General features: G+C 36.8%; 1 protein-coding gene across 2 annotated transcripts in view; it reads left to right on the forward strand.

Annotated features, from left to right (window-relative positions):
• Positions 1-5,332: 5,332 nt before the first annotated feature.
• LOC594031 (serine/threonine-protein kinase unc-51) overlaps positions 5,333-23,661 on the forward strand; it is a 41,548-nt gene continuing 23,219 nt past the window's right edge. The window contains exons 1-8 of one of the 2 annotated variants that reach the window (XM_011678609.2): positions 5,333-5,889; positions 7,231-7,323; positions 7,861-7,902; positions 15,931-16,000; positions 18,349-18,399; positions 21,953-22,078; positions 22,621-22,694; positions 23,311-23,471. In XM_011678609.2, the coding sequence (XP_011676911.2) occupies positions 5,800-5,889; positions 7,231-7,323; positions 7,861-7,902; positions 15,931-16,000; positions 18,349-18,399; positions 21,953-22,078; positions 22,621-22,694; positions 23,311-23,471 (707 nt within the window). In that variant the 5' untranslated portion in view covers positions 5,333-5,799. The remainder of the gene's footprint in view (positions 5,890-7,230; positions 7,324-7,860; positions 7,903-15,930; positions 16,001-18,348; positions 18,400-21,952; positions 22,079-22,620; positions 22,695-23,310; positions 23,472-23,661) is intronic. The other variant, XM_011678610.2, reaches the window with a different exon arrangement.

Below are 23,661 nucleotides of genomic sequence, written 5' to 3' on the forward strand. Positions count from 1 at the left end.
ATACAAATATACAATGACACTCGAGGATCTAGCTAAAACAATTCGCGTTGAAGGGAAGGAATCAAGGAATCAATAGTACTATTGATGTTCCTGAGTGCGAATAGTTTTGCCAGTTCTAAGAATGAGTCATTGAATATTTGTTTTATATCCCTTCCACCTGTATCATTCATTGGACACTTCTGTAATAACATGCACCGTACTCATTCACATCACATAAAAGAAAATTGCAAGGCTCAAATGAAACATTGAAGGATGTAAGAAACTAATATACAAATATACACTGTCTTGAGAGGTTCTGGTTAAAACCAGGCGCGCCGGAAGCAGTTTGAGATTGGGGGGGGGGGGGGCAAACATTCCAGGGGGCTCACATTCCAGGGGCAGTGACGTAATGAGAAAAAAGTTCGGAAGGGGGGGGGGGCAGACGAAAAATCTGCATCACCACCAGTCTTACACGTTACATGCAGGTCCCGCGGAACGTTTTTCAAAGTGGAGTATTATCGATCAGGTAGAGCGTAAATTGGCGTGGGGTCCAGGGCATGAGCCTCGGCAGGGGGTCAAGGGGCTGAGCCCCCGGAAGCTCAGGGGTTTTAGGTATTTAATTACGTTTATAGATGAGCATACAGGGGCCCTCTGTAAGGCAATTGACGTGTTCCAAGGGGGGGGGGGAGAGCCCCCAGAAGCTCAGAGGTTTTAATATTTAACTACGGTCAGATGAGCATCCAGGAGCCGTCTTAGGGCCTTTGGTGTGGTCCAGGGGGCAGAGCCCCCGGAAGCTCAGGGGTTTTAGGTATTTAATTACGGTCAGATGAGCATCCAGGGGCCCGCTTTAGATCCCTTGTTGGGGTCCAGCGGGCAGAACCCCCATGAGCTCTGAGGTTTTAAGCATTTAATTACGGTCAGATGAGCATTTTTTATACCTTATTTTGATAAATACCGTATAGGTGGCATGCGCAATGTCTATGAAATTTAATTCCTGTGAACATTCCTTTTTCTTTGAATGGAATTGTATATGTGATTTAATTCAGGTTTTTATTATTGTTACGTTCTTTTTGATTAAAAATGCAAACCATGTTTACTCCTTTACTGTTTTTTTTTTGGATGGGGGGGGGGCGTTGTTTTTTGTTTTTTGTTGGAGGGGGGGCGTTTTTTTTTTTTTTTTTTTTTTTTTTTTTTTTTGGGGGGGGGGGGGGCAAAAATGCGTTTTGCCCCCCACTTTTTTTACTGGGGGGGGGGCAACTGCCCCCTCTCCACTTCCGGCGCCTATGGTTAAAACTGAAGTAATGTTGTGCAGGCAGGCGCGGATACACGGGGGGGGGGGGGGGGGGGTTGGCAACCAAAAAAAGAAAACATTGAAACGTGTGCCTTGCAGCGGGGGTCGTCCCCCGGGAAAATTTGTAAAAGTGCCAACAAAAATGAAAAGCAACACATTTTTAGGCTATGGAGGGCCCAAGAGTGCAGAATTTAGACTAAGAAAAATACGAAAATCTTCTCGCTCGGTCGTTACACTCCCTTGCAAATACCCAAGAAAATATTGTAACAAATCTCGCTGCTCAGTGGCTGCCGGGGTCACGATCAATTGGGCAAAAAGAATTTCCGTTTCGGTTTAATAAAATTTGGAGTGGACTATTAGGCTATTATTATTATTATTATTATTATTTCGTCCCCCCCCCCCCGGTCATGAAAAAAAAATCACCGGCCCTGGTGCCGTGACAACAAAGAAAGGTTTCAAAACGCTGACCTAATAGACTGAATACCCCCCCCCCCCCCCCCCCCCCCGCCCCCAACCGTTAACCGATGACTGAGTAGAATCATCTTTTGAAGATGGCGCCATATCATTTCAGTCCGGTGAACGTATGAAGCAGGAACCGATCAAACAGTCGTGTCGAATTACAATACTAAGTTAATTATTCCCTTAGTATGTCCTTATTCGAATTAAGACACGACTTAAATATTACCTCGAATTGCAATCATGATTGTGTGTAATTCCAGGTAGGCGTGCATATAAAGACATGTACCACTGGTGTCGTTAGTAATTATCATACCCTTGATCCCAGAGGCCATTTGGCGTCATCTTGGTGGGTGGTGGCAAAGGGGGTTCGAATGCATGTCACTTTCATTCATCCCCCCTCCCCATTCGCAAGCACCGGTTAGCAAGTCAAACTTTGCAATGATGATGAGGAAGAGTGGTGGTGGTGGGGCAGTTGATGATGATGATGTTGACGTTAATGATGAGGGGGGGGGGGGGGTTCTCGTTATTTCTCCCAATGATATACATTGACTGTCACATTCCCTCAAATTTATGTTGACTCATAACTGCATCTCTCCCTCTCTCCCTCTCTTTCTCATTCTCTCTCCCCTCTCTCTCCCCCCCCCCCCCCCCTCTCTCTCTTTCCGAAGCCCCTCTCTCCGAGGGTCGGTAAATGCGGGGGTAAATGGTCTTAGGGCTCAGTCCGAAGCAAAAAAGCAAAGCCCAAACATTTCCCTGGATTCAGAGCAAAATTGAAATAGCTCATCGCACTCTTCATAAAGAATGTACTTGCATGTACTTATTAGTAGGTGAATGTGTATTAAGAGAGTATTTTGTGGTATAACTTCAGGCGCGGATCCAGGATTTCTATAGAGTGAGCACTATTTCATTGTTTTATTTTTTGGCCGGGGGGGGGGGGGGGGGGGGGGGTGGGGGGCACGTGCCCCCTGTGCCCCCTAGATCCACCCTAGATCCGCCACTGAACTTGATTAACGTGAAGCGTGTGAAAAGAACCCTAACCAAAACATAATTATCTATGAACCAAACAAATGACGTCACTTACGTCACTCGCTGATTTATTTGTAAACATGCATTCTATAATTTGTAACGCTATGTATCGATTAAGTGAGCACAATGATTGTATGATATGATAATTTTTTTATTATATCATATTAATGATATTAAAAAAAAAAACTCAGACGTGTTTTTAAATCTTTAAAAATTGTATAAATATATTGTCCTATTTTCATTACCCCTACAGATATAATGGTATATCCCTAATCAGCTGGTCACGGAATACTTGCCTGATTGTTGTTGTTATCAAACGATTTTGTGCTGCATTGGGCTACTTCTAGCGACCAATAGGATTTCCGGCCTCTGCTTACATGGAAACGATAGCTATGGTGTCTTCAAAAAGAGCAAACGAAAACGAAAAAAAATGTAATATGGGTGATAAAGAGAAGAAAAAATTAGATAAAGCTTTTACTAGAGTCTCCAATGTTAAAATTAGATGTGTCATATTATAGCGGAGTGCTAAAAATGGTGTTTTTTTGTTGTTGTTGTTGTTGTTATTTTAATGAATCAAAATTGTGTCTAAAAACATGATATAGTTTGGAAAGAGTTTAGCCAGGTTTTCACCCTCGAAATCTGGGCTTTAAATGTTAATCGGCCATTTAATGCATAGCGGTTACAGTGACGGATCCAGGAATTTCTTACCGGGAAGGGGGGGGGGGCACAAAATCGCATGGGGTAAAATATATGAAAAACCATAGAGCGAAGCGACAGCGGCGAGGCGACAGCGTCGATGGAGAGGAGCGATGGTATATAGGTCTGGGAGGGGGTCAGAACTCCCTCCCGTTGAGTAGGAATCATTTGCAATTTTAGAACCACATTAGGCGCATTTTCAAGCACTTCCTGGACGTTAAATTGTTTTCTCCTAAAGTCCTATACCCCCTCCAAGGCTAGGGATCTTTAGCAATTTGAGAACCACATTTGGCGCATTAATGTCCACCGGCACTTCCTGGAAAAAACGAGGCATTCTGATTGGTTAGAAGTTAGAGAAAAGTGATCTGTTACGTCGCGAGACGCTTCGTTGCTGCACAATGCACAAAGACGGTGGTCTGGTACTTCACCAATAGCTTGCAAAAATGATTATCTCGAGTGTATAAATTATCAGGATCGTCGCTAGACCTTTGTCAGTGAAAGGGGGGGGGGGGCGGGATGTAGAGGCCACCGATTACCGACAAAACTAGCCACAAATTACCGACAATATTCATGCCAATGTCTCAATGTCTACAAATTTAACCCTATAAACCTGGGGCTAGGAACTAAGTTTTTTTTTCTTCAGTTCAGCTTTGACACTTCATTGTAATGTTTTCGACTCTTCATCCCTGTCTGTCTTCCTCCCTCCCGCGCGAAGCGCAGAAGCTTTGACGTTTCATTAAATTATTATTCTCAATCCTTGTCTGAATTCCCCAGTCGCCCATCCCGCGTAAAGCGCGGAGGCTTTCACGTTTATTATTAGAGAAAGAAGACGATTCCTTGTACCGTTCTTGACTCTTACGGTCTGTATTCAGTTCCACGCCCTCCCCGCGTGAAGCGCGGAAGCTTTGGCGTTTCATTTAATCATTAGAGAAAGAAGACGATTCGTTGTAATGTCTTCGACTCTTCATACCTGGGCTGTCTGGATTCTGTAACCTCCCTCCCGCGCGACTCTTAATTCCCGTTCCCGACTTTTAATTCTTGTTTCGCCCCTCCCGCGCGAAGCGCAGAAGCTATAACGTTTCATTTAATTATTAGAGAAAGAAGACGATTCTTTGTACCGTTCTTGACTCTTAATCCTTGTCTGAATTCAGTCCCCCCCCTCCCGCGTGAAGCGCAGAACCTTTCACGTTTCATTAAATTATTAGAGCAAGAAGACGGTTTGTACCGTTCTCGACCTTTAATCCTAGTCTAAATTCGGTTGCCCCCCTCCGCGCGAAATGTCTAAATTTCGTTTAAAAATAGTTGATATCAGTCTGTTAGGTCTACACTGCAGGCAAGAGTCAGGACTAACATTTAGCATGTTATTAATTTTATTACCACTCTTATATTCTCTGAAATGTTATCTTTATTGAGGGTGACTTAAAACAGTAAATAACTTGGAAGGAAGGGGGTGCAACCTGCCACACGCTTCTACCTCTTGGTTGCTTTGATCCATTGCCGAAAATATTTTGGCACCTATCATCCCCCCCCCCCCCCCCCCCCCCCCCAAGGCTTCCACGGATACAAATCGACACCCCTGGCGGAGACTACTTTTAAATCTCTAATAATCTTGTATTGCTGACTCTTTGAATTCTGGAACGTCGCTCAGCTATGTTATGTTATTTACCTGGTAATTTTCTAGGGTGTAATATTTATAAATACAACTTTTCAACTCTAGCTTGTAATTCCAGTTGCCGTTATACCGTCAACAGAGATATGCACATTTCTTTTTCTTTTTTCGATTGGACGTTTTGGAGACATTTACGGTACAGAACTAAATATTCTGTGCTTTTGGGTCGCTGGCTTCTTCCTTATTGGTCCCTGGCTTATTGGTCGCCAGTGCAGTGCACTTGTACTTTGTGTATATGTAGGAACCTTTATTTCGTGCTGCGATATAGCAATAATAACATAAGCGAATTCACGACAAACTGAGCTGAGCCTAGATAATTTTTGTTTATGCATTTACTGTTTTTTGGAGCTATTTTCATCATACAGATGTGATCATGTTGACACCCAAATTGTGTCATTCCTTGCGAGAGAGGTGGAACTTTGGGAACTGACCGTTATAATCGTACCGGATTTCATCATCCGTGTGAAGGAAAATCAGCGGGCTCCTGTTTGCTTTTGTGTTCGGATTCGTGTGAAGTGCAGTGCACAGCGCGGCTGCGAAGCTAAGAACAATAAACTATTCTCATTGCGGGGAAGGATGACCGGTTTATGGCTTTAGCATCCGTTTATATATCGTCAGAAAGCCACCGAAAAATGCTGTTTTTGATCATGCTCAGAATGATTATACTTTCTTGAAGGCCATGGAGCACATTGACGAGTACGAGTACAACAAGAAGGATATAATTGGGCATGGAGCTTTCGCTATTGTTTTCAGAGGAAGGGAACGAAAGGTAAACGAGCGAGCTGAGCTTGACAAAAATAACCAAAATAATCGTCTGGTATGAGATTTGAGTTTTTTAATCATACTAATGGAGACATGTGTCGACCTTCCCTGTACACAGACAGACAGTAACCCATACATGTAGTAACACTAGCCGACTTTCGCTGTAATAAAAAATCTTGCACTCTGTTTTTTGTTAATAATAATGCTTTGATTTAGTATAGAAAAGGCGATGATTGGAAAGAGAATCTCATTTTCATTTACTATTAAATCAACATCGAAAATCATACAAATATAAGGACTTGCTTTCATCTGATCTTTCTGCTTCCTTGGAGCTAGTTGGTGCGATGAGATCGGCAAGAACACAAAAACTGCATGCCATTGCGCAACCTCCCCTCACTAACCCATACAAATACAATGTATTTCAGTCTCTGAATAAAGGTGGTCTGTGTAGCCAGATGTAGTCTTAATAACGAAACAACTGTTGATATCAGAGACTGAAGGCAGTTTCTACTGTGAGCAAGCTGAGGCGGCCGCTGCTAAGCTGGAGCACAAAGACGAAATGCATTCTTTGACTTTGGTTTCACTTGACTTGAAGTCGAGGACAATGAAGAAAGGATCTTTTCATATTTTTTTTTTTTTTGGACATTTGGTTTCATTTGATAAAATATGCAACCATTTGTGTATGTCTCCAAATTAATGATTGTATTTCACCTGATTTAAAGAGATTTCCATTCATTCATGTACCAGTAATAGGATATTACAAATTTATGCAGTATTTTGTGGAAAATTAACTTGAGGATACAAAATAATCTGTGTACCGGTACATTGATGTACGATTTGTTTTTCTGTGTATTGTTCTGTTATGAGTTTATATTCATGATTGTTAATTGTTATTACATGTAATTTATGTTACTATACAGGGCCTCATAGAGGACGACTACTATTGGAGAAAATGTGCTAATGTACATGTTATGTACCTAGTATTAATGTCATAAATAAATTTAATTATCAGCATCAGCATCAGTTCCCTTTAAAAATCAGTCGAAATATGTTCATGTTTAAAATCAATAAAAAATTTCTAATTTAAGATACTTGCACCGAAAATATGTTCATAGTTATGGCAGGTTGTCTACTTACCTAGAATGGGTCCCTGATGTGACGTCATCTAAACATTGCTAAATCTTCTGGCAAAGCCCTCATGGGCAATTCCGTGATAGAGCTTGAAAAATTCTGATAATTTGAAGTCGTGTTGAGTTCGCACCGATGTAGTATTAATTAAGTTTATTACCAAAACCAACTAAATTAAGTGAGTTTTCATACTTGTAACATACTTGTACGTTTTGAACAGAGACCTGACCAAACAGTTGCCATCAAGTGCATCAATAAGAAGAACCTGTCTAAATCGCAGACTTTTCCAGAGAAGGAGATTGAAATATTGAAGGTACAGTGCTTAAAGTTATTCTTTAAATTAGATTTGACCTAGACCATGTAAATCCTGCTCAAACCATATGTCAGTTTATCTTGCTTAGAACAATATAGGCAATACTGTTTTTTAGCATTGCAGAATACTTGTTGCAAGTACATGTATGCCTTGAAAAAATGTCAATAGACATACTTAAATGTATAATTAGTGGTCTTATTAACAGGCCTTTTGGCAACATTTACATGTACATGTACATGTAGAGTGTGATGACATGGTTTTCCTTTGTTCATGTAGAGTTGCTTGTTGTTAAATGAATGATGATTGCAAATCAAAAATGTTTGAAAAAATAAAATATATGAAGCATTCTCATGTACATTGTATATGTGAACATTGCATGAGTTGTTATGAATCAATCCATTTTACCTTGGAAAAGTGTAGTAAGTTTAATCGAAAGTACTTGACTGCTTGTATCTATTTTTAAATACCCCAGTATATATATTATGTACAATGTATTGACCAATTCCAACCATTCATTTGTCATTTTTATCAATCCAGGAGCTACATCATGGAAATGTGGTGTCTTTACTTCATTTCAAGGTAAGAAGAAATTACATTTAATAGCCACCAGTGAATCATGAAGGTACTATTCAACATTTTGGGGCTAGTAAATAATTTCCATACAAACAAAATCCAAAAAATTAGATAAAATGTTTCTTTCACAATATGGAAATACACTGGTAAATTCTCCCTACTCCAGGTTTATTTGTAAATACACTCAGGAAATCTAAAAAAAAATTAAAAAAATTAATACTACATGTATGTATTCTAAAGTTTGCTTGATTTTTGTTTGTTTGAAGCAGACAAAGAAAATGAATGAATAGTTCTCACCACTTTAGTATATTTTAAACCTGAAACTTATTAAAATGCTCTTTTAATCAAGTTAAATGCACAATTTGAATTCCTAAAATTTAAAGCACATCATAGATCACTGTTCCTCTTTTTCTCTCTCTCTTTCTCTCTCTTTATCTCTCTTGAACTCTTTCTCTCTCACTATGTCTCTCACTCAATCCCCCCAATCTTTCTTCTCTTGATTTCTTGTATGTAATCTACATATCATTCTTTGTGTTTTTCTTTGTCTCATACAATTTAAATAAAAATGCTGAAACTATATATATTTGAATCAGTCTAGATTTCATAAATATCATGTATTTCATGTACAATGTGCTTAGTTTCTACATATTTCCATGTAACATGTGCATGTTGTGTGATGTAAGTTTGGTTCAAAGTTCACTTGGAATATACCTTGACAATAGAGGTCATCTATGTTTGTACACTGATAAGGAGATCTCAAGTATTTACCATTTTAAGTAAGTCAGTGTCATGCCCAATACAGCCATCCTGCTTTTTTAAAAGTGCAATTGGAATATTGGATACAAAGTTTGAAGATTGTGTAATGATGGTTCACATGAATGTATACAAATTATAATGTGTGATTTGGAGCAAATCCAGGAATTACCAATCTGTACATGTACATGTACGTGTACAGTACATGTACAAGATGTCCAGTATGTTTCAATGGATGTTGCTTTCAGACTTTTTCTAAGGAATAAAAAGCATATACTGCATATATAATTATATCTTCTGAATCATTTTAAAGTATAATTTGTGTGTCTTCACAAAGAATATGGGCTTCATGAAGAATATAAACTGTTTTTAAGATTTTAGGAAAAGGCAATAGGAATCATATTAAAAGTTTAAAACCCTAAAACCTAGCAGATTTTGAACAAAATATGAACCTGAATGCCACAATGCACATGTATAACGTGTATGTATAACTGTAAACAACTCTTTTAGAGGTTTAGAGAGAGAGAGAGAAAGAGAAGGAAACAAAATTATTCCAATTTTATTCCTATTTATTGGTGTTCCTATTCCCTGTTTGTACTTGCCTGTGTATTTCTTATGCATTGCATCATAATGGGGAAATATTTTGTTGCTACAATGACCTACTTTGGTCTGTTAGTAGCTCCAAAATAATGACTCAACGTTTCCAGTTACACGTGTCTGATGTAATGTTGGAATGGACGTTGTGTCCAATACATCCCTGGTTTCCCAGGGTGGTCAGGAAGCTAACAGTCCTACGTTTGGCTTGTGATGCTATTTTATGGTGCCATGTATATATACATGTATATGAACTGAACTCAATATAAACAATTCACATTTCACAGACAAGATGGAATGTGAGAATAGAGATAAAATAGATTCTTCTGTAATACATGTATACATGTATGAAAATAGTGAAAATGAGATAAGATAGTGTTACTGTTCTGTAAAATATAATATTGGATAGAACCAAGATGATATTTCTGTGAAACAAATGGTATTTGCTCTGTTACAGTACTAGTAGTGATTTCTGTCTAAATGTACTTATGTACATGTACATGTAGGCACTACATGACTGAATGAAGGTCATAGGAGGGCATCAATTCATATACTTTAAACCAGAGTTAATGCCCTTTTTGCCCTGAACAGATGGAAGTGTTTAATTTATTAGCTGAACTGTACAGAAGCAGTTCAGAAAACAGAATTAGTAAATACTACCTCGGGCAAATTGCAAGAATGGGAGGGTAAAGCCTGAGATACCTTTAAAGTAGTATTATAATTAGGGCTGTAGATTGAAAAATGAAATGGATGAACGTCAGTACGTGTACCTACTACATTTGTGTAAACAGTGGCACAAAGCAATGTACAAAGAAATCTATGAAAAGGAAGTGTTTACTTGACTGTCAGGGAAGACGATGATGAACAAGCTTCCAATGACTAGTTATATTACTCTGTTGACACTTAGATTCTGCAATCTGATGGCATTGTTCATTTTGATAGTGCCCATGTAAACATATGGCAGGATACACATGTCTGTATTGGAGGTTGCCAAAACTGTGATGTCATCATTCATATGACACATACTGTATTGATATAAAAATAAAAATTGTGTAGTTGTTTGTAAACATGACATACATAGTGTAATAGTGAACGGGAGAAAGTGAAGTAGAGTACATATAACATTGAGAGAAAGATATTTTCTTTTTGTTTGATACATCATTCTTAATTATCATAAGAGAAACCTGCAAGTCTGCAATAGAGGATTAGGGTTGTGTATTATGCAGCGTGCCCACACACAAAACAATTTATCCCGAAACTCTATAACGAAACGTCGTATAAAGAATCATCGTATAAATTTCAGAGTGTCCACACACAAGAAACGTCGTATAAATAATCATCGTATAAATTCCAGGATGTCCACACACAGAAGAAAGTAATCCTGAACCTCTACAGCGAAATGTCGTATAGGTGCGCAGTTTGCTACTGCGGTCATGAAATGGAAGCGAAAATGAGAGGTCCGGTCTCCTTTCGCTCAAGGTCACGTTAAGCACCGCCCAGTTAGTTACACTAGTTACACTCCCCCTGTCCACACACAACATTTTCCGTGATTAGGCGTGATTCTTTATTGAGTTTCAGTTCGAAACGATGCCCAAACCTGCGTTTCGTTAGACTAGTTTCGTTATACGACGTATCGTTAGTAGGCCTGAGTCGAAACGGGTCCCCGCCCGGGCCCCGACCGTCGAGCTGAAACCCGGTTTTTGGTTTTCGGGTTTCGGGTTTTTCAAAATTAAATTTCACACTGATATTTTGAAATATAGAACTAAAAATATGGAATTCACAAACTTATATTTCAATATAATCAAATAAATATGCTTTAGAAATAAATGGATATTGTTTCAGTTGACGGTAGGTGTTTTTATCGCTCTAAAATTGAGGCTGCAAGAAAGGAATCACGCTTCGTGGTACCGATCGAGTGCGTTCAGAAACGGAAGTGGAAATAGATCTATGACCCACACAAGACTAAAATATTGATCAGACTATTGCAATTAAATCGTAATACTACAGGCATTAATTTACTTGTCAAAATATATCCACAACATAATGGTTTATCCTTGATAGTTTGATGAAGGAAAATAAATTAGAGCTCTTGAAATAACATCGAAGTGCCTTTCGTTCGTTCTAAAAAATGCGTGTATAACGGCAAGCAGAAGTTACGAGTCAAGCTTGATATGCACGTTTAAATCCCCACACCGTCATCCGACCTGATCGGAACAATAAGCATTAAACCAATTAAAAAACATCACGTAAGACTTTAAGGTACTCCAATTCAACAAAATTACCGTAAAATAATTATTTGCTTTGACAAATAATACTATAGATATTCATAATATCTTACAGAAATAATGATATTTCATGAGCTATACGTACTCGATATCGAGTTCAGCTAGCCATCATTTTGAAATGAGACGTAGTTGTCATGCATGCAGCGCAGAATGCGGCAGCTCGCAGCTAGAGAGGGAAAAAAAAAAATCACGTAATAGTCACGTGAATATCACGTGATCTCAGGCCCGCGCTTTTTCCTCTCTCTTCTGCATACTGCCCTCTACAGTCTACTGCATGACAACTACGTCTCATTTCAAAATGATGGCTAGCTGAACTCGATATCGAGTACGTAGCTCACGAAATATCATTATTTCTGTAAGATATTATGAATATCTATAGTATTATTTGTCAAAGCAAATAATTATTTTACGGTAATTTTGTTGAATTGGAGTCCCTTAAAGTCTTCCGTGATGTTTTTTAATTGGTTTAATGCTTATTGTTCCGATCAGGTCGGATGACGGTGTAGGGATGTAAACGTGCATATCAAGCTTGACTCGTAACTTCTGCTTGCCGTTATACACGCATTTTTAGAACGAACGAAAGGCACTTCGATGTTATTTCAAGAGCTTTAATTTATTTTCCTTCATCAAACTATCAAGGGTAAACCATTATGTTGTGGATATATTTTGACAATTAAATTAATGCCTTTAGTATTACGATTTAATTGCAATAGTCTGATCAACATTTTAGTCTTGTGTGTGGCATTTTCTTGCTCTGTCTTCAGTGGGTCATAGATCTATTTCCACTTCCGTTTCTGAACGCACTCGATCGGTACCACGAAGCGTGATTCCTTTCTTGCAGCCTCAATTTTAGAGCGATAAAAACACCTACCGTCAACTGAAACGATATCCATTTATTTTTTAAAGCATCTTAATTTAATTCCATTGATTATTTTATTGTTTTGAAAGCAGTAACTGTCTTTTCCGTCGCATTATTAGAACAGCAACTTAGTCTAACTCCCGCCGCTGCATGCACACGATTTTTAGTGTCAGTGCAGTGGTGAAAATTTCGGGTACCCGGTCCCCGCCCGAAATTTTCAAGTCAAACCCGGGTCCGGCAAAACCCGTGATGACTCAGGCCTAATCGTTAGTGAGCGTCCACACACACAATTTTCGTCATAAAACTATCGCGAAACGGTATAGCTAATCACGCTTAATCAAGTGTGTGGACAGGGGGTTAGGGTTGTGCATTATGATAGAGGTTTAGGTAAGGTCGAGGATGCTTGAGGGTCAGGGTCGTGTGTATAGTAGTCTAGTTTCAAAGGGGGGGGGGGGGGTTCCTCAAGACATCTCTAGGGGTGCAGTGGGAGAAATTTAGTTTAATCAAAATATCATTTTGGAATAATTTTGGAAAAACAATTTTCAGAAACTGCTTGAGTATTTAATTAGGAAATAGCATTTTAAAGATAACAAAGTGTCTTTCTTCCTCTCTCTTTTCAATTGCTGGCAAAATTTTGACAGCAAGGTGCCTCAATATATCTTTTATTTCAAAATTATATTTATTTACCACGCTTGTAATTAGGTTTATTTGATAAATCTGATAAATCTGGGCAACAAGATGCCTGAATATCCTCATATTTGTATGTTGAGGTCACGCCCGAATGTATGATTTTTCAATTCAAGTACATTCGGTGGCGGAGTGCTCACTGTCACATACAATATTTCATATCTTTTCTAGTGTGTTGATTACAATATAGTATTTTGTACCAAAATATTTCAATCCAAGCTTTGAACATTGTGCTTGTGTACTGTTATCAAATAATTTGACCCTCTTCAGGGGGTATACACTATACATACATGTACAACTTCCACTTTGACTGGGCCTACATGTACATGCATGTAAATGTGGGTAACACCCAGATACCGGTACATGTATGTAATAGTGACCTCAAATATCAACAATGAATTCATCATCCTAACCACCGTAGTGGCAGAACAATGTTTACAATGTAGGACAAGGCCAGGTTATTTCCTATTTTCCTTTGAAATGTAGGTGTGGTACACCCCATTGTCTAGTATCAAGTTGTGTCAATACAGTTTACAGATGCCTGACTGTTTCATGAAAGGTTAATCAGTGAATCATGCATTGATGCAGTTCACTTTAACCTGGGAGAATATGCATATTTTTCCTTATTTATATTATTTATGAAGCTTGGGGCAATCCAGTTTCACAATATCCATGTAATATGAGCAGACTCTTATTCCTGAGAACGAAACTATTAAAGAGGGAAAAGGAAACATATTGCTACAGTACATGGTCCCAAAGACCCTATTGTAATTGTAATAGAATCATCAGAATATAGTTTATACTGTACTTGTATACCAGTACGTTAATTAATGTCAAGTACTCAAGTCTAGACATTTCACCAGGTGATGCCCAAGGCAATCGAGATTGCCTTAGCTTAATTTTTAAAGTCTTTGGGTCATGTTTAAATAAACATGTAGAAAGAGTAGCAACAATATGTTTGAAAATGGGTGGAAAATCAATTTGTCCCTAAAAGATTTGTTGTTGGAAAAAAGATCCAGTTTCATTTTTTTTTAATCGTCCACTGGATTTCATTTCAAGTACTGGTACAATTGCGTTACCATGCGATCGTTAGAATGGAAAAAAATAGCACTGTTTTGTATGTTTTACCATCGATTTAACAATTGTACCTAATCTAAGATAATCTTACATGTACATATGTACATGAACCTTATAGCTGTCAAAAATATTCAAACACTACCGGGTATATAGATGAAAAGCTTAGAAAGCATTGTTTGCCTTTTGACAGAAGTCTTTTCAAATCAGAATACTGTAGCACCCCAAACTCAGTGAATTGTAAATGTACTTAGAAGTGCATGTATTTGTTTATCAACAGAGGACCTGAATTTCCCAGGTCAGTCTTTTGTGAGAGGTCAAGTTGTTTGGGTCATGGTCCACACACTAGTGACCCTTGTCAAGAAAGCACCCTTGTTGCCCAGACATGAATACATGTACAGGATGTATGTAGATCTATGGAAGATGACAGACCATGTGGATCATTCTTTAATAGGCCTGCATGCACTTGTACATATTAAAAATGATATTCAAATTGATATTTTATGATTTGTGAATGACAAGTCATTTGTCAAAATGGAAGCTGGAAATTGATCATTATTTGTTTCATTATTGTGTAGCATACATCTACATGTAGACTGTTACTTGAAAGTGTAATTTTCATTTGGGTATGATCTTTGTAGTGGTCATTTTAACATATTCTGTTAAGAGAAAGATGGCCCTGGGAGTGGTGGTGGTGGTGGCCCTCATAATAAAAATCTGTCAGGATGTGAGTAGAGATTGATAACTCAAGTGAACCCAAACTCCCAAGCTAGGGTGTTGAGTAAAAGGATATTATACAAAGTTGATGTCCTACTCCTGGCTGTCAAAAGACAAATAAAGGAAAACAAGGAAATGTTTGGTAGCCATCAAAATGCAGTTTCATAACATTCATATAGTATAAAAACAGGCACATACATGTACAGATAACAATAAACAAAGATTTTCTTCAATGGCTGTTACAACAATTAAAAACATACAAGTACATTTACATTCAATGAGGCATTAAATTGCATGCCTTTGTTTTGCTTCCTACGGTATCACATTGTCTTTTCCCCAATAAGTTCTTTTTCCTATTGCTGTAAGAACAATTACAGCCCACACCCTACATACATGTAACATATGTCATGATGTCACTTTAACAAGTGATTAAATTTGATCTGATCTTGTAGTGTGATGTGAACATTAATTGTCAGGTACAAAATGCATTGGTATCTAATCTAATACAAAATGTAGGAGTTAGGGACAGGATTTAAAATGTTGGAGTCAGGAAAGGATTTACATGTATCTTCAGCCAAAACTCTTCACCCTAACCTCTTCACTCTGAACAGTGCAGGCTTTAATCAATGATCAAACTATTATTCTCTGTGATAAGTTTGTGTTTACCGGTAGCCTTTTCCCCCCTTTTCTTCTCTTTTTAATTTTTTTCATGTGTGATTTTCTTCTGTAGGACCCTAACTGGTTGTCATTGTCTAGTGTTTTGAGTACTTGCCTGGAGATACAATGGTCATGGGTTTGAGAAGGGGAGGGGTGAACTCTTTCAATTTGATTGATTCCTATACAAGTTTACACAATTTATTTATGTTCATCCCTTTCTTTGTTATAAGTCTTGAATTTTAGATGCACCTTTGACATTAATGTCATTGAAAATGAATATCTGTATACTTAAAATGTGTTTATTTTCATGTCACTTTTATGGTGTACGAGACTCCCTCTTCCATGTACATCTGATTGATGTCTGTTTCTTTGAAATATTGTTAATCTTTTTTGCCACTTCATTTTTAGGAGACGACCTCGTCCCTGTTCATGGTGATGGAGTTCTGTAACGGTGGAGACCTTGCTGATTATCTACACAGTAAGAAAACACGTTTCTTTTAGCTTTCTTTCAACAAAGTTCATTACTCAACGGCAAATCCAAAACAAGGATACAGTGTACACTGTATGTTGTAAATTACTTCTGTATGCTTGTAATACTTGGATGTAAGGTATCCAGACCTGCCTACCCGATTTAGTCTTAGTTCGTACGATTTTAGAAGCAAATACGACAGTACAATTTTCCTCAATGAAGTACGATTCACAAAAAAACAAAAACAAACAATTTTTAATTTTTTTTTTAAATTTTAATTTTTTTATAAATATTATTTTCAATGTCAAAATGCCCATTCTGTCCTGTTAAGTATCCTACAAGCATCTCATATCGGCAATTTGGTGATGTTCATTGGTTCACTTCATGGAACACAACAGGCGTGATGAAATCATGCATATTCAACCAATAACCCATACAAAAATTGTCCTGTATGAAGGAACTGTAAAACGCATTGATCCGCGTAACAGTCCATGTTTATTTTAAAGAATACAACTTTTGGGATTAAAGAATACAGTTTTTGAACTCCAGAGGTTGGCAGGTCTGGGTATCCTATATATTTCTTTCTGACGCAGAATCATGTTTGTAGTAGATGATCTGACCATAGGATATATTCATTCCTCATTCAAACAATCAAACAAAGAATGAAACTTATGAGCTCCTGTGATGTTTTTTAGTAGACTTGAATGGTACAGCAAGGAGATGTGAAATCTATTCTAACATACATGTACAGTACGTGTACTTCTGCTTGCACATGTACATGTAGGTATCAAGGGTTTCACCTGAATGTGATTTTATTTAAGTTTAAAAATACAAAGACTGTCATCAAATCGTCGCTGTTTTCACGAAGTGACGGTAGTGAACAAAAATTGCATTCACTTTGCGTGACGATTTTCCTCACTACCGTCACTTCGTGAAAACAAGGACGAAATGTAATACATGTAGTTTAATCAGTAAGGGGCAATTTATGGAATGATTGGTGTCTGGTGTTGATGTATTATGTACATGATGAGAGAAATTCAATATCCTCTCAATGATATTATTAAAATGCTATTGTAAACATACAGTAGATGCAATGAATGAAAAGTCCAATGTCATGCAGTGAGGACTATTTATCAGATTGGATGCTTATGGATCTCTGTTTTGCAGCTGCCTTTCCTTAAGATATGCTTTCTTTAATTACTTCATAATGATCACGTCTTGAAATATCAGGATACCTGTACTTTCCATGTTCAACATCTATAGGCCCGGCTACATTTATGTCTTGAGATTAAGTTAAACTGCCGTGGAAGAGCGTTGGTTTGATATAAATGACTTACACTTTTATAGAGTGACACAGTATATATATGGCACACTATTTGACCCCTATCACTTTACTGAATACTTCAGCATTTGATATCATAATGCCTCATATTTAGAAATATGCTTCCCACATTAATTCATGATATGTGATATACCCAACATGCACCCCATGGATAATAATTCTTTGAAGTCCCTCTATGAGTCGGTAAACCTCAAGGCTATCATTTCATAATAAACCTACTATAATGTAGGTGCATGTCCATGCCATTTTTTAGGTATGGATGCTGAACACTTTTCACAATTTTTAATCTATATGATTACATTAACATGTCAATAAAAAACAAAATTTGATGAGTCCTATGAATTTTTAGTTTACCAAAAAGCTGTAGTTTTATAGCCTCTGTAACTCTGGCATACATGTACATGTATGCTTGTGTATAAATACCTGTATGCACATTTTTAATTTTGACTTTATATCATAAATCTTCTGGCTTACCACGAATCATCTGGTCATCTCATTAGGTCGGCTGGTCGTGTTACCACGTTTGTGAAAACATGCCCCTGTATTTTAACGAAATGTCAGGGTAACGTTTGTGAAATAAACCCGTCTCATCTACAAATGATTTAGTCCAGATTACCAGACAATTTCTGAAAACCCTATGGCAAATCTATGAAAGGTTGCATGATCTTCCGTTGAGTTTCAAGAAAAGTTGTGTAACACGTCCACATGATTGGTCGGAAAAAAGAAAAGGATGTACAGTGTACCATAATAATAGTTAAAATTAATCTATTCAAAAAATGTTCCTTCTCTACCTTCCCCGTATCTTAATTTCTTTAATTTCTGTCTCCCTATCTCTCTCTCTCTCTCTCTTTCTTCTGTCCTCTCTGTCTCTCTGTCTCTGTGTTTCTCTCTATATATCTTTACCTTGGTTTCTTCTCTTTATGTCTTTGTTTCCCCCTCTTTTGTCTCTCTCACTATTTCTCTCTCTCTCTCTCTCTCTCTCTCTCTCTCTACTTCATCCCACCTGTCTTTTCAGTCAAGGGAACATTGAGCGAGGACACCATCCGATTCTTCCTTGGCCAGATAGGTAAAGTATTACCATCATTGTGTGTGCGTGTATGCTGCGTGATGTTTACATGCTCTGTGCTTTGGGGGATTCCTCTTTGTCATTGATTGTCCAAAGTCCATAAATACATGTACATTACATGGGTCTTTGTTCATGCATGGGTTGTTTTGTTATCTTTGTTATGTACATTGTACCATTTTATCAAATATATAATCTAGTATTATTTAATGCATGGGTTGTGTTGTCATTATTACAGATCTCCATATGTTTGTTGGATTAGACAACCTTTTATGGTATGATCTACATGTACATGTAGTTCTGACAACTTCCTTTTTTTAAAAAATATATTTTTTAAACTGATGGTCGTTTCTTAATTTCATGTGTAAATATGCTTTCTATTTCATGGAAATGACCATGATGTTTCTTTGTTTAAACCCTAAGCTTTAATTTAAATTCTTTTTAGGCCTTGGAATTGGTGATATGGTGATAACAAGAGTATGCTTGTAGTAGTTTCAAAAGAATAGCTGTGAAGTTGTGTAAAAGGCAATCTTTACAGTACTTAGCAATCTGATGACATCTTTGTATATTATTGCATATTATATCCCTTCATGTTGATGCCACTCAGACTCATGTTCTCTCATCCCAGTGTATTAATATTAAAACAGATAAAAATGTCTCTCATTAAATGTCCTTGAGATACCTGCATAATTTTTGCCTACTGAACACACTACCCAAGAAATTTAGTGGCAATGTACATGCCAAATAGAATATGATTTATAGCCATATTCACAGTCTCTTTGCATCCCCTAATATGACAGAATGAAAGAATTAAATATATCTTAAAATTTGATTCAAATAAAAGATAAAAATTAAACAAACAAAAAACAGTATAATAAAACCACTTGAGTTAAAGCCCCTATAAAGTGTGGGGAGCCCCAAAAATTTGATAGCACAATTTCACTTTTACTGTATCATAATGTGAAAGAAAATGTTTTATAGGACACATTTCTGAAGGAATAAATTTTGATGAAAGAATACAAGATTTAGGTTTTATGTGTACAACAGAATATCCAAATTATGTATTCTTTTATCAATATTTTTTTTTAGGAAATCTTTGCAGAAATGTGTCTTAAAATATATGACATCCTCTTTCACATTATGATACAATTTAAGTGAAGTTTTGCCATAAATTTTGGGCGGATTTTGGGCTCCCAACACTGTACAATATATATGTATGATTAAATTTGAGAGATCGCAGTACCGGATGAAGGACTTCATTTTTTGAGAGAGGTGAAGAGTACAAAAGTGTTGATAAATAGTGTCTGCAAGGCAACCAAGGATATATATACACCCAATCCAGACATTTATAAACAATTCGTCCTTGTTTTCACGAAGTGACGGTAGTGAGGAAAAGCGTAACGCAAAGTGAATGCAATTTTTTTTTCACTACCGTCACTTCGTGAAAACAGCGACGAATTGTGTCTGGCTATACAATGATGTTATGAGTTTGTTGTTGTTATGAAATGCAGGAATGATGATTTTATGATGAGTCATAAGAGGCTAGCTTGAAAAAGGAAATACACATACCGTACATACAGTTTGTTTATATTTAGGATTAAGCTAATTTTATTATGCTTCTATCCTATAAATGTAACAAACTTTGTTTATTCATGAATATATATGCCTTAGCTGAATATATTTTGTATAAAAGCTGCGCTATATAAATTTATTATTATTATTATTTTTATTATTATTACATCATTAAATATGATTAAGTCTTCATGTGCAACTTTCATCGTTATTTTTTGAATCTGAACTGTAATTATGATAATGATAACAATCATGATGTATAATCATTCAGTTAATTATTACATAATAATAATAATAATAATAATGATGAAGATGATGATGACAGTGATGATGGTGATGATGACAATGATGACGGTGATAATGATAATGATAATAATATGTCTCGTTTACTGAGGGCCCTGCGATCATATTATTACCCCCGGCTTTAGCACAAATACACAACAAGCATTCAAAAAATGTCTTCTTAATGGGGCACCATTTACTACAGTGTACATCTGGATGCAGAGTGGTAAAACGTAGATTAATATCTTGCCAAAGGGGACTCGAACCGCGAACTATTGGATTTACAGTCCACTAAACCTCTACATTTCACTATAACGGTGAAAACAAGATATGTTTGCATGCTTTGCACAAAGCAATGAAAAATCCAGTTAAAAGATAACTATTATTAATATGACCATGGACCCTACTACAAAAGGGTTCATATAATTTAACCTCCATGATGTTTGTTTAATAACTCATTAAAAAGAAGGAGGTCAGCATGAAAGCGGATCACTTGTAAAGGGTACTATATCATCTACAGTGTGCACAAGCAGCTTTTCCACCCGCATACTGTATAGATATTATTATTTGTTATTTATGATAATAATAATAAAGATTTATTGCACCAACTCAAAATGACGGATGTGCTCAAGGTGCTAAAAGAAAAAGAAGTACATGAAAAGACACGAAAATGAAACAACTACAAGAATACAATTAGAACTACTGGAAAGCAATTTTGACAATATGAGTTTTTATGGAATTTGTAAAGTAATCTTTGCCTGAAATTGGAGATGCGGCCTTTAAGTGAACATGACCTCCTCCTCTTAGCTAGAATGAGCGTACTTCAATTTGAATTATATTGTTTGAGTAGTGTCTACTTGAATTATGCAGTCCATATAGAAATCTCTACTCCTGAGAATGAGTGACCCCATTGCATATATAAGTTATACAAGCCTAAAGGCAGAGGGACTGCATTGACGGCGGGATGGTTCGAAAGTGACATGAACTATGATTTGTTTTACAATATTCAATGCTATAAACATAAAGGATAAAGGAAATTTGATTAACCAACACGCTCTACAAATTGTCATCTTTGAGCAGTGGGCAGGTACTTTGAAAGGAACAATACTTTATGTTGATGTATGAGTCAGACACAAAAGTTGGCTTTCAAAAGAGATTGTGACTCATTTAAAACATTTAGTTGGTGACTCTGAAAACTTCATCAAACTAAGCAGAGTCTGTACATGTATAAACTATAAAGGTTATCATCCTGTCATTTAAACTTTGTATGGCCATTAAACACAACTTCATAGATGCTGTAATAATAGTTTCATGTTAATATATGGACAAGATGTTCCTGTATTTTGTTTACTTATCAAACCCTTCAGAAGTAATTGTTATGATATTCAATGTAATATTGGTAGTTTGATTTTATCTTCTTACTTGAGCTCAGTTTTCAGAGGTTTGAGATCAGCTGACATTACCGTTCATTTTAACTTAACAATAAATGTTATACTTATTTGCTTTATACAAGTCTTAACTTTTTGTATAAATTAATATAACTGAATAAATCCAGGGATATGAGCTTGTTATCAGAAACTAATGCACATTCAATATATTTTATTGGTTTACTTTAAGACCCTGAATTTCCTAGTATGTACTGATCTTAGATTCATGCGCATTTTGTAATTGTTGATTTAATATGTTTTGTCTTCCTATGTAGCTTGTGCAATGAAAGCTATTCATGAGAAAGGCATCATCCATCGAGATCTCAAGCCTCAGAACCTTCTTCTCAGTCATAACAGCAAGCATAAAGTACCTCATCCTAATGAGATACATCTCAAAATAGGTTGGTCATTATATTCTCTTTTTTTTACATTTTTTGTATAGTAAACTCATTTTGTATTCTACTATTAAATTATTCTGTTGATTGGAAATTTGTTTAGAAACCTTGGATTGGGGGAGGGGGGGGGGGATATCTCTCCCCCTCTCTCTCTCTCTGGAAGAAATATCTTGGAATTTTGTGTTCTATTTACTTTTCCCTGGGTATCATACATGCAAATATGTACATTATATCTTTGGATTACTTTCTTATTCTTTTATATTTATATTTTTTGCTTACCCTTCAGTATTGCATTCTCCTTTAACCTCTCTTTAATTTCTGTTTCTCTTGCTCACTTGCTCCATCTCTTTTATTCGCTCCCCTCACTCTTTCTGCGATCCGTCATCTTGGCTAACTTTATTAACTTTGTCTTTGTTTTTCAATTCCTTGTGCAATTTGTTTTAACCCAGCCCATCCTCTCACAAATGTTATGAAGCATCAAAGTAATGAGTCATTATCAAGTTATGAATATCCCTTGATTTTGTATTCTTTCCTTTCGTGTATCCTAGCTGACTTTGGGTTTGCCAGGTTTCTTGAAGGTGATATGATGGCTGCAACACTGTGTGGGTCTCCTCTCTATATGGTGAGTCCTGTATGACTGCAATATATATGTAATCTTAGATGCCCAAAATATACCCAACCATTGGCAAACTTGGTTTCTTTGAAGATGACCTGACCTGACCTTGTGGTATGGCTTTATAATGTGGACAAACTTGAATCTACATGCCGCACACATTAATTTAGGGGAGGAAAGATAATATGTTAATGTAGACCTCAGAAGTGAATTAGTTAGTTTTAAAGACAGTTAATTGAACAGTTGCAATACAATTCTGATTGAAAGTACATTTTGTTTGAGAAATTAAAACAAGACATGATAAAGCTACTTTGAGTTATACTCTTTAATATGAAGATAGACTACACAGCTACCTTTTATTGGCATAAAGTCATTTATTTATTTTCTATTATTGTCATTTGCATATATTCCTTATTTGCGACTGAGGAATGGAGAAGGGGGAAGGCAGAGGCTTCACACTCTGTATATGAGTGTTACGATGGTAGCACAAAAAGATCCTTATGGCTGCAAGTCTTTTGTTTTGGTATTTCAAACACTTTTGTTATGGCCCAAACCTCCAATATATCTACTTCAGTTTGTAACTTTAAAGACTTTAACCAAGATGATTGTGATATGTATACCACAGGCCCCTGAAGTGATTACATCCCAGCATTACGATGCCAAGGCTGATCTATGGAGTATAGGAACCATTATATTTCAGTGTCTCACTGGTAGTGCACCCTTCAAAGCTGCTAACCCTCCAGAACTCAAGAAGCTTTATATGAAGGCCAGGACATTGGACCCCAAGTAAGTACCATGGATCTCATTTTTACCAGAATCATCTTATAGCTATATGAGAATCATATATGTAGCTATAAGATAAGTAAATAGTTTTTTCCTTGTCTGAACATCGTACATTGAATGGCCTGTTTCAGCATTGTTTCGACAGAAAACTTGATAAAGAATCAGCATCTTGTTCTATTCTGAACGATGTATG

This window comes from Strongylocentrotus purpuratus, unplaced genomic scaffold, assembly GCF_000002235.5.
Source record: "Strongylocentrotus purpuratus isolate Spur 01 unplaced genomic scaffold, Spur_5.0 spur5_scaffold_2, whole genome shotgun sequence".
In the NCBI taxonomy this organism is placed as follows: domain Eukaryota; kingdom Metazoa; phylum Echinodermata; class Echinoidea; order Camarodonta; family Strongylocentrotidae; genus Strongylocentrotus; species Strongylocentrotus purpuratus.